The sequence below is a fragment of the Trachemys scripta genome, chromosome 12 (assembly GCF_013100865.1).
Source record: "Trachemys scripta elegans isolate TJP31775 chromosome 12, CAS_Tse_1.0, whole genome shotgun sequence".
Lineage (NCBI taxonomy): Eukaryota > Metazoa > Chordata > Testudines > Emydidae > Trachemys > Trachemys scripta.
The window spans coordinates 17,969,804-17,984,307 of NC_048309.1; the positions used below are offsets into that span (position 1 = coordinate 17,969,804).

At 42.8% G+C, this 14,504-nt stretch overlaps 1 protein-coding gene across 2 annotated transcripts in view; it reads left to right on the forward strand.

Annotated features, from left to right (window-relative positions):
• Positions 1-14,504, forward strand: part of SULF2 (sulfatase 2) — a 269,349-nt gene that overhangs the window by 181,796 nt on the left and 73,049 nt on the right. For both annotated transcript variants that reach the window (XM_034786932.1, XM_034786933.1), the window contains one exon: positions 8,623-8,862. In XM_034786932.1, coding sequence (XP_034642823.1) covers positions 8,623-8,862 — 240 coding nt within the window. The remainder of the gene's footprint in view (positions 1-8,622; positions 8,863-14,504) is intronic.

Below are 14,504 nucleotides of genomic sequence, written 5' to 3' on the forward strand. Positions count from 1 at the left end.
CATATAACACATACTAAACCTTATTTTTTTGTAGATGTACAGACTGTGTGTGTGTGTGTGTGTGTGTGTGTGTGTGTGTGTATATGGCCCACATAACACAGAGAGAGCCGCATATGTGGCCCACAATGGTAAATAGATTGAGAATTAGAGCCCTGCGTGGATTCAAATTTATATTCGTGGATATAAATTGGTTTTCATAGAACTGCAGGGCTCCCTCGGGAACCGCAGCAGTGAAAGGAGCAGAAACGGGCTGCTGCTATCAGGAGCCAGCATCCCATGCTGGCAACTCCTCCGGCACAGCTGTACCCCCAACGCCCCGCCCTGCCCCCGTCCCTTCCACGCAGCTGTCTGCATCTCCAGTCTGGGAGTGTGTGCCTAGAGTGACCAAGTGTCCCAATTTTATAGGGACAGTCCCAGTTTTGGGGGCTTTTTCTTATATAGGCTCCTATTACCCCCACCCTCGTCCCGATTTTTCACACTTGCTAACTGGTCACCCTATGTGTGCCGCTTGAACACAAGAGCGCAAACAGGGACAGCTGCCGCTGAGCCTGATGCCCGCCCCAGTGGGTGGGGCTGGGGGCGGCACAGCCACACTGGAGGAGCTGCCGGAGTAGAATGCTGGCTCCTGGAAGCAGCGGCCCCATGTTCTGCTCCTTTCACCGCTGCAGTTATAAATTTGTATCCATGCAGGACTCTGTTGAGAACCACGGCAGTAGGTCATTGGGATCAGCTTACATAACTATCTTATTCATGGACAGAGGGAGACCTAGCTGCCTGGGAGATACAGTAACTCCTCGCTTAACGTTGTAGTTATGTTCCTGAAAAATGCGACTTTAAGCGAAACAATGTTGAGCAAATCCAATTTCCCCATAAGAATTAATGTAAATAGGGGGGTTAGGTTCCAGGGAAATGTTTTTCACCAGACAAAAGACTATATTATATAATATATACATATACACACACACAGTACAAGTTTTAAACAAACAATGTAATACTGTACACAGCAATGATGATTGTGAAGCTTGGTTGAGGTGGTGAAGTCAGAGGGTGGGAGATTTTCCCAGGGAATGCCTGGCTGCTAAATGATGAACTAGCTTTGGTTGAGCCCTCATGGATTAACCCATTGTTGTTAATGTAGCCTCACACTGTACAAGGCAGCACTAATGGAGGGAGGGGAGACAGCATGGCAGACAGAGAGAGAGACCCTTTGTGAGAGAGAGAGATGCGCATTGCCCCTTTAAGTAGGCTTACCCCATCCGAAGTACATTGCCTTGTTAAGTAGATCAGCAAGGTGAGACAGCAGCTGCTCCCAGGAAGCTCCCTCCATCCTGTGGAGATTGGGTAAGTGGGGTGCAGGGGGGAGGGGTAGGGTTACCATATCTAATAAATAAAAAAAGAGGACCCTCCATGGGCCCTGGCCCCGCCCATTTCCCAACCCCCTAGCCCCACCCCAACTCCGCCCTTTCCCCGCCCTAACTCCGCACCCTCCTCCCTCCCACTCCCAGCCAGGGGGAAAGGGCTGCCCCAGGGCTACCGGCTTCAGGGTTTGCCGGGCAGCCCCCAGACCCTGTGCCCCCGGCCGGCACTTCCCCAGCGCAGCTGGAGCCCGGGAGGGGAAGCGCCCAGCCAGTGGCACAGGGTCTGGAGGCTGCCCGGCAAACCGTGAAGCCCGTAGCGCTCGGGCTTTGGGCAGCCCCCGTGCCTCCGGAGCCTGCGGCCCCAGCCGGGCACTTCCCCTCCCGGGCTCCGGCGGCGCAGGGTCCGGAGGCCCAGAGGGCTGCCCGAAGCCAGTAGCGCTCGGGCAGCCCGGCTCTTAAACAGAGCTGCCATTTTCCCGGACATGTTCGGCTTTTTGGCAATTCCCCCCGGACGGGGGTTTGACTGCCGAAAAGCCGGACATGTCCGGGAAAAAGAGGACATATGGTAACCCTAGGGAGGGGGACACCGTGACATTAGCCCCTCTTCTCTCCTGTCCCCCCCCCCCCCGGGCACAGCAAGCAGGAGGCTCCGGAGAGCGGCTCCAAGGCAAAGGGCAGGAGCAGCACTTGGCAGTAGCGGGAGGGACAGCTGAACTGCCGGCAATTGATAGTTTGCTGGGTGGCTGCCGCACAGGGAACTTAGGGGAGTGGGGAGCTGATGGGGACTGCCTGTCCACCGTGGTTCCAAGACCCCACCAGCTAGCTCCAACGGGCTGCTCTTCCTGCAAGCAGTGGACAAAGCAGGCAGCTGCCAAACGACATTATAAGGGAGCATTGCACAACTTTAAACAAGCATGTTCTCTAATTGATCAGCAACATAACAATGAAACAACCGGGACAACTTTAAGTGAGGAGTTACTGTACTTTATTCATGTTAGTGAGATCTGAGTAACCTGTTAATATATGTCCCATTGAATAAGTACAAATCTGGCGCAAGAAGACAATCTGCTTGGCAGTTTTCCTACATAGGGAGAAGTGATCTTTTAGCAGCTTTTAAAAGAAAGAAGCACAAAGAGGGAAAATTGGGGGAAAATAGTATGTAAGATGGAAATGGAAATAGAAAGCAAGCGTAATGTTTATGAGAGCATACATTAAAATTCCAGAGGTTGAATAGACATGTCCACCTACAGGTATCTCTCAAATTTAGCTTCAAAACAGATGAAGTCACTTGGAGATTAATTCAAGCTCTTTAACAAGTGTAGCTGCCAAACACTGATATTAATTGCATGATCTCTGACAATAAAATGCTAGTTAATGAAACATTCAATATTAGATCTTCAAACAGCTGCAAAAGTTATTTATTTATGTTCAGCAAGTTTCTACTATTGGTTTATACTGAAGAATTCACAATAAATTCTGCTCCTGCAGACCATAATTTAAATTCGTATACAGGATTTTTATATTTCCCTTTTCAATATTTATATCTTTTAAAGATGTTAATGTATTTTAACACCTAAAGGGAAATCTAATCTTTAATATTACACACCATTATTGGTTAGCTGGAGAGACTTGACTGGATCCCACTATCCTAGTACAGGAAAGTAGTTTCTCACGGACCAATATTTGAATGCTTGTATGACTAATACTCTGTATTTGTGCTGCGATCATATCTTTTGCAAAATGTGATCATAGAGATAAACTTTGCTACGGGTATGTAATAGTGAATGTACTTGGACACGTCTCTAGAAGAAGGTCCAGTCATAGTGTTACTATTTAATAAATACAAGCAAGAAGGGGATGGGTGGGAAACACTATGCAGTGAGGCATATTTTTAAGGCATGGCAAAATGTGTGCACAAAAACGTGCAGTAGTATGCACAAAAAACCTGCGTTTGTGTGTTGAATCTCTTATAATTACCTGTCTTTTCTATAGTCTTCAGGCTTTTGCACAAATGCCAGTTGTCATAGGAAATGTGAGTTTTTAAGAAGCACCCGTTACAGCCTGCTCAGTTATTGTTTCAGTACAACAAAGCCCTCTTTCTTAATATGCCCTGCCATGCAGCAGTATTTGAAGAACTTTTGAAAAATGTCCTACGTGCACACCCCTAGGATCTAGTGCTTCTATCAGCCATACCATATATACTTCCTTTGCACTTTTCCTCATAATCTTTGGATGGATAATAAAGCCCTTCTGTGAAATGCATTTCTCAGATTCATTATATCCCTGAAAGATGTTGCAGGGCTCATCATAAGACCACCATCTACTCTGAATGTTAAATTGTGCTACTGAAGATCCCTACAGTTTTCATCTTAATATGCAGACATCCCAGGTACCCGGAAGCATACATCTCTGTTCTGACCATTTTAGCTCTTCTGTCCTCCATTTACAGTGGAGGAGACGATAAGGGGCTCTCTGACACATAATGCAGGGAAAGCTTTGTTCTCAGATGGTAGGGGATAATTATTAGTACACAAACAGAGTTGTAAAAAGGAGTGACTTCTCAGTGTCTGCCACAGAGCTTGCACAGTTTTGTAGTGTTTCCTCAATGTCAAGGCCTCACTCAAAGTCTGTAGAGAGTTTGTGAATTTTCCACATTATAATATTAGTCTAAACAGTGACATCAGCAGTAAAATAAACTCTGAAGTGAGATCAAGCAAAACAAGTTGTTGCAGCTGATGTCACATGAAGTCCAAACAGAACTTCAGTCTAGTACTATATACCTTTTATGCTTCTCTTTGTCTACTGGACAGCTGAATGCATCAACTAGATGACGCTCAGCAAATCTTTCACCATAGATTTTCTTACAGTTCTCCAAAAAGCACACCATTACAGATAAGGCAACTTTATTATCTATGATTTTAGACTTGTAACAGACCTTTTTCTGAATAAAATGTTGACACTTCAAAGCATAACCTCTCTTAGCACATCAGAATCTAACTAATGAAATCCCGGAAGGTTTTCCCACTCGAGAGAAGATGGTTTGCAGAGATTCCAATCACTGATTAACACACAAGTGATGTTCTGCCATAGAAGAATATAATTTCTATTTTCCTTTAATGTCACCAAGTTTGTTTTGGAGTCAGGATGAAGAAAATAAGTTTTGGTTGGCTGGCTCAGTGTTGTTCTAAAATATTTAAAGCTGGCCTACTTAAGATTGCATGGAAGGGTATGCTTGGTTTTTGCCTTCCACTGATCTGTCACTCTGCATTATTTCTCAAGCTGGGGAAGCAGATTAGATCATATGTTTTTGTATTAAAGACTGTTGATATATAGGGTCTTGTCATTGCAGCAGTTTTATTAAAGAAGGTTACTGTCCCCAAGGGGAGACTTAACATGTAGGGTTATTTATGCACAGATGCCTCTGTCATTTAAAGGGGTTGTTAAAATTGTATTTTAATAGTGGAATGACAAAACATTCCTTCAGCCTGCTTTATTTATTTTTGAATTAGCTCATAAGACAGAGCAGTGCTAACATTTGCAGTTTTTGAGCTCACATACAGTAAAACTGGTTGTTATAATTGTAAGTGAAGTTAGAGGTTTTGAAGAGGGATGCTGCTCCCAAAGTACAAACTTTTCTATTTTGTGATTATAAAAAAGGTCTTGTCTATTTTTTTTAAGATACTTCTTTTTAGTATGTGCGGTATAACAGGTTCTTTTACAGGGGAGTCAGTCTTACAAATGGCCTTTCGTTCCTGTGATGAAGAATTACAAAAATGAGTTCTGATCAGATGAAAAGGTTCCTAACAAAAACTTTTTTTTTTGTTGTTTTCAAACAAAATGATCTCAAGAAATCTAATGCCATGGTAATTTTAAGATGAAAAGACTTGCAGTAGAAATTTTCCTTCATGGAACCAGGGAGTCAGATTTCCTACATGGATTGTAACCATTCTCACCACCCTTTAGATTTTGAGTCATGGTTGTATCAATGTGCCCTGTATCAAATCAACTCACTGTTGCAATTTCATAATGAAATCCCTTCCTAAAGAGCTTAGAAGAAACCTAAACCCATTATTGACAGAAACAATGTACAGTTTGTGCCAGATGGTTGCAGGATACATTGATTAAAGCTGAACTATTAATCCAACTCAACCTTGGGTAAGTTAGCCCCAGCTCCACTCCAACATGAAACTTTATGCTAATCCTGATATTGTCTGTAAGGTACTTTGCTCCCATTCATAACAGAAAGGGTTTGATGATATGTAAAGTTTCTTATTTATTTGGGATTTTTTTTTAAGTGCATGTTGTGCTAGTGGCAGGTGCCAATTAAACTTCCTTCTAGATCAGATATAGTCCAAGCAGCAGCAGTGCAAGTTTTCCCCATCAATATGCTTTAATTCTAATCTAGAGGGATCACGTTTACGAGTCAGAGGGAAACTCATTCTCCATGTCTTTTCAATCCTTGATTTCTCTGCACAGAGAGGCAATGAGTGCCAATAGTGATGGTGGCTTCTTTGAAGTGGATGCCTCCCCACCAGGAACTGGGTTGAGCCCAGAGGAGTATGTCCCCGAGGAAACAGGGTGGCCATTGATAACAGTGGCTTTTGGTCATTGTTGACCTTGATTGTATTTGAACAACTGAAGGAAGGAATGAGAGCAGCAGAATAAGGACAATTGACTTCAAAAAAGCAGACTTTAACAAACTCTGAGAACTGGTAGTTAAGGTCCCATGAGAACAAAATCTAAGGGAAAAAAAGAGTTCAGGAGAGTTCACAGTTTCTTAAAGAGACTATATAAAAGGCAAAAATGCAAACTATCCCGATATGAAGGAAAGATTGGAAGACGAGGAAGAGTCCAATATGGCTCCATCAGAAGTTCTTTAATGACCTGAAAATCAAAAAGGAATCCTACCAAAAAGTGGAAACATGGCTGAATTGCTATGGCGGAGTACAAAAGAATAGCTCAAGAATATAGGGACAAAATCAAAAAGACTAAGGCATAAAATGAGTTACCCCTAGGAAGGAACATAAAAGGTAAGAAGAAGAGGTTCTTTAAATACATTAGAAGCAAGAGAAAGACAAAGGGGAACATAGGTCTTCTACTTAGCAGAAAAGGAGAGCTAATAAGTGATGACATAAAGAATGCTGAGGTGTTTAATATATCTGGTTTGTTCAGTCTTCACTGAAAAGGTTAATTGTGGCCAGATGCTTAACACAAATAATATTAACAACAAGGGGAAAGGAGTGCAAGCCAAAATAGGGCAAGAACAGGTTAAAGATCATTTAGCTAAGTTAGATGTATTCAAGGTGGCAGGACCTGCTGAAATTCATCCTAGGGTATTTAAGGAACTAGCTGAAGCAATCTCAGAACCGTTAGCAATTATCTTCAAGACCTCATGGAGGGCAGGTAAAGTCTTAGAAGACTGGAGAAGGGCAAACATAGTACCAGCCTTTAAAAAGGGGAACAGAGAGGATCTGGGAATCTATAGACCAGTCAGCCTAACTTTGATACTGGAAAAATACTGGAACAAATTATTAAATAATCAGTTTGTAGGCACATAGAGGATAATAGGGTTATAAGGAATAGCCAGCATGGATTTGTCAAGAACAAATCATGCCAAACCAACCTATTTTCCTTCTTTGACAGAATTACAGGTTTAGTGGATGGGGGGAAGCAGTAGATGTGATGTATCTTGATTTTTAGTATGGCTTTTGATACAGTTCCACATGACATTCTCATAAGCAAACTAGGGAAATGCAGACTAGATGAAATTACTATAAGATGGCTGCATAACTGGTTGAAGGAATATACTCAAAAAGTAGTTATCAATGGTTCAGAGTCAGACTGGTAGGGCATATCTAATGGTGTCCCGCAGGGATCAGTCTTGGGTTTGATACTATTCAATAATTTCATTAATGACTTGGATTAGTGAAGTGGAGAGTATGCTGATAAAATTTGCAGATGACACCAAGCTGGATGGGGTAGCAAGCACTTTGGATGAGATGATTGGAATTCAAAATGACCTTGACAAATTGGAGAATTGATCTGAAATCAACAATATGAAATTCAATTGTAAGTGCGAAGTACTTCACTTAGGAAGAAAAAATTGAATGCACAACTACAAATGGGGAATAACTGGCGAGGCGGTAGTGCTGCTGAAAAGGGTATAGATTACTGTGGATCACAAATTGAATATGAGTCAACAATATGATGCAGTTGTGAAAAAGGTTCTCATTCAGAGGTGCATTAACAGGAGTGTCATGTAAGACACAGGAGGCAGTTGTCCCACTTTTCTGAACATTGGTGAGACCTCAGCTGGAGTTCTGTGTTCAGTTCTGGGCACCATGTTTTAGGAAAGATGTGAACAAATTGGAGAGAGTGCAGTAGAGAGAAATAAAAATGATCAAAAGTTTAGAAAAACTGACATGAGAAAAGGTTAAAAAACTGGGCATGATTTAGTCTCTAGAAAAGACTGATAACAGTCTTCAAAATGTTAAAGGGCTGCTATAAAGAAGACTGTGATCAGTTGTTATCCATGTTCACTGAAGGTAGGACAAGAAGTAATTGGCTTAATCTTCAGCAAGGGAGATTTAGGTTAGATATTAGGAAAACCTTTCTAACTATAAGGATAGTTTAAGCTCTGGAATAGGCTTCCAAGGGAGGTTGTGGATTCCCCATCATTAAGTACATAAGAACGCCCACACTGGGTCAGATCAAAGGTCCGTCTAGCCCGGTATCCTGTCATCCAACAGTGGCCAATGCCAGGTGCCCTAGAGGGAATGGACAGAACAGGTAATCATCAAGTGATCCATCCCATCGCCCATTCCCAACTTCTAGCAAACAGAGGCTAGGGACACCATCCCTGTCCATCCTAGCTAATAGCCATTGATGGACCTATCCTCCATGAACTTATCTACTTCTTCTTTTTTGGAGGTCTTTAAGAACAGATTGAATGAACACCTGCCAGGGATGGTCTAGGTCTATTTGGTCTTGCCTCAGTACAAGCGGCTGGACTTGATGACCGCTCAAGGTCCCTTCCAGCCATACATTCATAATCTTCTAGTAAGAATCTATAATATTTTGTATTCAGAAATCTTGCATTCCTTATTGGGCTTGTTTTGTCTAATAGATGTCCTTGCCCACTTGCAATTTGTTCTCTCCCCCTCTGCCTGACACTGGTAGACTTAGCATGTGAGCTTGTGGCTTGATCTTTTAACTGAAAACAAGAAAAACCTTTTGTAAGCTGTTGATGGTTTTCTTCTTTTAGGTTCTATGCAAGTGATGAATAAGACGAGGCGGATCATGGAACAGGGAGGTGCTCACTTCATCAATGCCTTTGTGACGACCCCAATGTGCTGCCCATCCCGCTCCTCTATTCTCACGGGGAAATATGTTCACAACCACAACACCTACACCAACAATGAGAACTGCTCCTCTCCATCCTGGCAAGCTCAGCATGAAATACGCACATTTGCAATATACCTGAATAACACAGGATACAGGACAGGTAAGACCCATGCACCTAACCATCTCTCCAGCTGCTGACCTGTGAACAAAAAAAACCAGGCACAGACCTCACAGCAAATAGAAAAGCTAGTGTCCTATCTTCTAGTTTATTCTTGCAAAGGGCCACAGTAAATCAGGGTGCTAGAGCTTCAGCTTTGCAAGCAGCTTTGACACCATTTTTTCTTATTTCAGTGTATAAGACTGTTCAGCAGGTTGTGGAGTTAGAAATAGGAGGACTCACTCCAGGAGCAGCATATCTTGTTGGCGTGGAACTGAATCCAGGGCATGACATACCACATACAGCACTGACATACTGTGCTGCTAAATGATACTTTGATGCTCCTAAGGTGGATAAGGCAGAGCCTTCAGTGAAGAGGAAAGAAACTGGGAGAGCGCCAGGGCCTAGACTGAGAGAAGATGGAATTCCTCTTAAAACAGATAAGTTAGTTTAGTAAAACTAGGGAAAGAAGAGAAGAAACGTCACCTTGGTCAGTGTGTGTGTATGGGTTGGGTTGGGGTAATTGGTTACTACGGAGATGATTTCCCAAATAGAAGATTAAGAAAAAATTTGAGCTGAGGAATAGGCAGCAGGAGCAGATGAACTCTTGAGAAACAAAAGATCCTGTTTGCGTGCAAATGCCTCATAGTAATAAAGAGCCTAGGAAGAGGAATTCAGAAAGTATGAGCTGCTGCTTCAAGCCCATTTCCTTCTGGCGTCCACAAACCCTGCAGTGCAAGACCTTGCCCATTACTTTGAGTTTACTAGTACTGAGCTGCTCATCAGCATCTTATAGGTCAGCAAGCATGATTTCATACAAAATCCTAGGCCTGCATACATTAACTATGCTCTTTGGGGCAAGGACTGTCATTTACCATATGTTTGTATAGTACCTAGCACAGTAGATTCTTGATCTGGCTGACGCTGCTAGGCACTTCTGCAATATTAATGTTAAATAGTAGCCATAATATTTTCTAACCACTCACGTGGGCACTTGGTGCTCAGAAAGCAGGGAGTGGTCTTCAAACAAACTCGGTATTTCCTTGCTTTGTTTTGCTCAGATAAAGGCTTGAATTAGTCTTGAAATTGAGGAAGTGTGGCTACCTAATTACTTGATAGAATTTCCTTTCATTTATCACTCCTGGCATTAACATCTATAACCCTACAAAATGCACATGACGCTGAGGTCATGTTTTCCTCTTTATAATGCATTTGTCCTTTGTTTGCTGCTATTTGATCATTGTAATTGTTATTGTAATATCCAGTGGCCGAATCATGAACACTTGCTGTTCTTATTGACTTCAGTAAGAGTCACAGATGTTCATCTCTCAGGATTTGGACTCAAATTTAAATAGGAAGTTCAAGTAAAAATAGTCAGTTTTAATATACAGTAAATCTAGACAAAATTTTCAACCTGTCCCAGTTTCAAGCTGTCCCCTGGTACATGCCAAATTTATTGTAACATCTGTTGACATGCAAAACATACCACTTTTGTGAATGCAAATAGAACTGTGTAACTGACTTTCTGGTATGAATGAAATCCCCATTAATGCAGACAAATACAGGATTTTGATCCTAGAAGCAAATTTGACGGTGGCCACTAACGAAGGCTGGCTGAAACTCTAGAGCATGCTGTTCATTTATGATTCCTGGCTTGAATTTACTGATAAGGAAGGTGTATCTGCTGTGTGTGGCAGTTCATTTTACCTGCTTCTTCCAGAGATCTTATCAGATTTACCTGCTTCACTAACTAATCTCAAGGATTCACATTTTAGAAGATTTGCTATTGCCCTCATTATCTCACATCTCAAGAAGAAGCTTCTTAGGAGGGTATTTTCAGCTGTGACAAGTAACATTTCACTGTTGAAATGTGAGGTCCTGTTTGAAAATGGCTGCAGCCTTGAACAAAGTCCCTGATTCAGGAAAGGCTCCCTATTAAATGTAAGCACATGCATAAATCTCATTGAAGTCAAAGACAGTGACACTGATTTGCTCTGAAACTATATGATTTTGTTTCATGTTAGTCTTTTCATTTGAGGGGGGACCATAAGGAAGGAAGCTCTCGTACATTCACTTTCAAATGGGGAAATTCAAAACTTTAAGGGGGAGGTTTTATTTTAAATATTTATTTATTTTGTTGTTCCTTTTAGCTCCCAGTCCAGTTACTTTCTCTCTTTTCTTTATCATTTCTTCCCTCCTTTCTCTTGTTAACCCTCTTCTCTCCTTTACCTTCCTTCATTTCCCTGCCTCTCCCCTTTTCCACCTCCCTAGTTTCTGTATTTGTTTGACTTTGGCCCTTCTCATTGTGGTTTCAGTGTCTATCCCTGCATTATGTCCCTGTTGCAGACTAGGATTCTCACCATTCTGTGAGATCTTCCTACCTGTTCTCTTACCTGCACTGTGGTATTTTCTAGTGGCAATGGAAGCAGTGGTTTGGAATTGTTCAGACTCATTCGGTTCCAGTCAGATTTATGCAGCTGCTGCTGATACCCCTGGAACAGTGCCACTTAAGTGCAGGCAGGAGAACCAACATGACGCAGGATTCTCCCACACTTGATCGAGTGGAAAAAGTGTAGGAGGGCAAGAGAACAGTATGAGAGTCCCACAATCACTTCCTGAAGTTTAGTCTCTGTAGTTTTTAAACTCTCTACCAGTGTATCATATTTAGAGAGCACCAATCAACATTGCTTGAGCACCATAAACAAGACAGTGAAATCCAGGCAGTATTGAAGTCAGTGGGTGTTTTGTTACTGAATTCAGCAGAGGCAGATTTCACCCAGAGTGCATAAGATTCAGGACTGAGCTGTGGTTTCACCCTTCTGTGGATCAGTTAAAATAAGCACTGGGACAGTACAGAGTTTGGCTTTTCCTTTCCTTCTGCCACCAAACCTGTAGCAAGTGAGAGTGTATATGTGTGTCATCATGAGCATTAATTTGGCTTGCAGTCTGGAAAATGCTGGTGTCATGAGGGGTAACTATAAAGGCTGCCTTGTTCTGTCTGTGCATCTCATCCATGCAGACAGTGTGTTCTTGCTCTCTGTACATCAAACAGTCCAACTCAAGAGCTTCTCATATCATTGCCTTATTACACATTGTGGGAAATTATACAGGAAGGACAATTTAGGTAAACACATTAAGTCAGCTGAAGATTCGTTTGTGGAAAAGCATGGTGAAATCTCTGATGCCTGAATCATCCTGATGTGAAATAATGGGCACTGAGGCTCAGACCCTGAGCAGGAGACGTCTAGAATGGAGGGAAAACAAAGAGATCTTGTGATAAACATTTCTGAGTGTCTGAGAATTGACTGCCAAATATTCCGTGTATAAACATTTACAGAAAGAAGGTTCTGTTTTCCATGGATACACACATCTTTTTTAAGGAAGCGGCACTTAAAATGCAGGATACACTGTTGTGGAGGTGTATTTTTCCTAGTAACAAATACCAAGATATTTGATCGTAACACTAACCTAAACTTTTTCCGTAGACATTAATGAGAAGTTTCTCTTTCTCTTTTTTTTTTTTTTTGGTTGTCTTACGGATTAGGTCTTAAAATTGGTGACCCATTCCAGAATATTATAGTTTTTTTCAGTCTCATCTACAGTCAGGAAATGAAAAGGCTTGTGTAACTAATTAAATTCAGCTCTGGTGAAAGTGGGTATTGGCTTCAATGAGGCTTCAGTGGAAGTTATGTTCACTTACATCAGCACTTAACTTGGACCAAAATGCAGCAGGTGCAACACATTTATATATATGGGCCAGATTAGGTCATCCTCACTCATGTTGAGTAGTAACCTACTGCAGGTATAGCCCAGTGTTTTAAACAGGGCTATTCACACAATAAAAGGCTACTCGTTTTGAGTCAGGATGGCAGAATCTGGCCTTATGACATTAGGCTCATACTTGAATTATACAAAAAAATTAATAAATACCAGTTTACACCATTCATTTTTTATGAACTGAGAGAAATATCATTATAGGAAGCCTAGCTCTGCTATTATTTGAGGTTTCCTGGGAATAAAAGTAATAATCATACTTAGCACTTTCGCAGGCCTTTACAATAATTAACTAATTAATTCATTAAAATTCAGTCACAATATTCCATTTCCTTCAGTTAGTATTAGACTAAACAGATACAGTAGCTGACTGCATTCAAATAATTATTTTTCTGCATCACTCTCTGAGGTTTTGACATTTCAGAATAACTTTAACATAAATTTAATTCTAATAGGAGAAATGCTATTGGTAAATGTTTATTAAAGGAGGAATGAACCCAGAAAAGATGTGACTGGATTATAATGTTCAAATACATGGCAAGGGCAAAATTCTCAGATTCTCAGCTCTTCCCTGCAGCATCCTGCTTTCCACTGTTGTTATTTATTACTTCTATTATAGTAATACTTGGAGACCCCCCAACTGAGATTGTACAGTGCCTGGCACAATGGGGTCACAAATGCATAGTAGGAAATAGCCTGTGCCCTGGGGAGATTATAGACAAGACCGACAAAGTTGGGAGGAAAAACAGGGCTATCCAGTGGTGATGTGACTCGCCCAAGGTCACGCAGCAGGTCACTGGCAAAGCTGAGAACCGAAGCAAGGTTTTCTAGCTTGCAGTCTGGTGCCCTAGCCACTAGACCAAGGGTGGGCAAACTATGGCCCATCAGGGCTTTGGATCAGGCCCGCAAGATTGCCCCCTGTGGCGCCGTGGGCCCCACACCACTCTGCAGAAGTGGCTGGCACCACTTCCCTGCGGCCCCTGGGCGGTGGGACAGAAGGCTCCGGACGTTGCCCATGTCTCCAGGCACTGCCTCATGCAGCTCCCATTGGCCAGGAACGGGGAACCGCGGCCAATGGGAGCTTCAGGGGAGGTACCTGGAGACACGGCAAGAGCAGCGCATGCAGAGCCCTCCGACCCCCTCCCCCAGGAGCCGCAGCGCTTCCTGGAGCGGTGCAGGGCCAGGGTCAGGGAAGGTATACAGGGAGCCTGTCCTGGCCCCGGTGCACACTGCTGCCACCCTGGAGCCGCTTTAGGTAAGTGGTGCCAGGCTGGAGCCTGAACCCCTCCTGCACCCCAACTCCCTTCCCTGAGCCCCCTCATACACCCCGCACCCCTTCTCTGCCCCAATTCCTTGCCCTGAGCCCCTTCCTGCACACCGCACCCCCTCCCACACACCGCACTCCCTCACACACCCCAACCCCCTGCCCCGGCCCTGCATACAATTTCCCCACCCAGATGTGGCCCTTGGCCCAAAAAGTTTGCCCACTCCCGCACTAGACCGTGCTTCCTCCCCCTGGGAGTTCTATGCATGTTGGGAAAGAATGTATCCCAACTCAGATATCTGCTTTCCTGTGTTCAAGGGTTTTTTTGTACTAGATGAGGAACTTGGAGTAAAATTTTCAATAGTGCCTAAGTCACTTTGGTGTCTAAATTCCATTCTCAGAAGTGACTTAGGCACTTAAGTTCCTAAGTCCATTGACTTTCAATGACTTTCAACTCCTATTGGCCTAAATCACATTACTCTCTGTTTTGAAACATCCTAGCAGGGGCTGTCAGACCAATAATACCCTATTTGTAGACTGTTTTGGAGACCTCTACACTTGAAAATAACCTGGACGGAGGATTTTTGCATATAAAATTTACTATGGT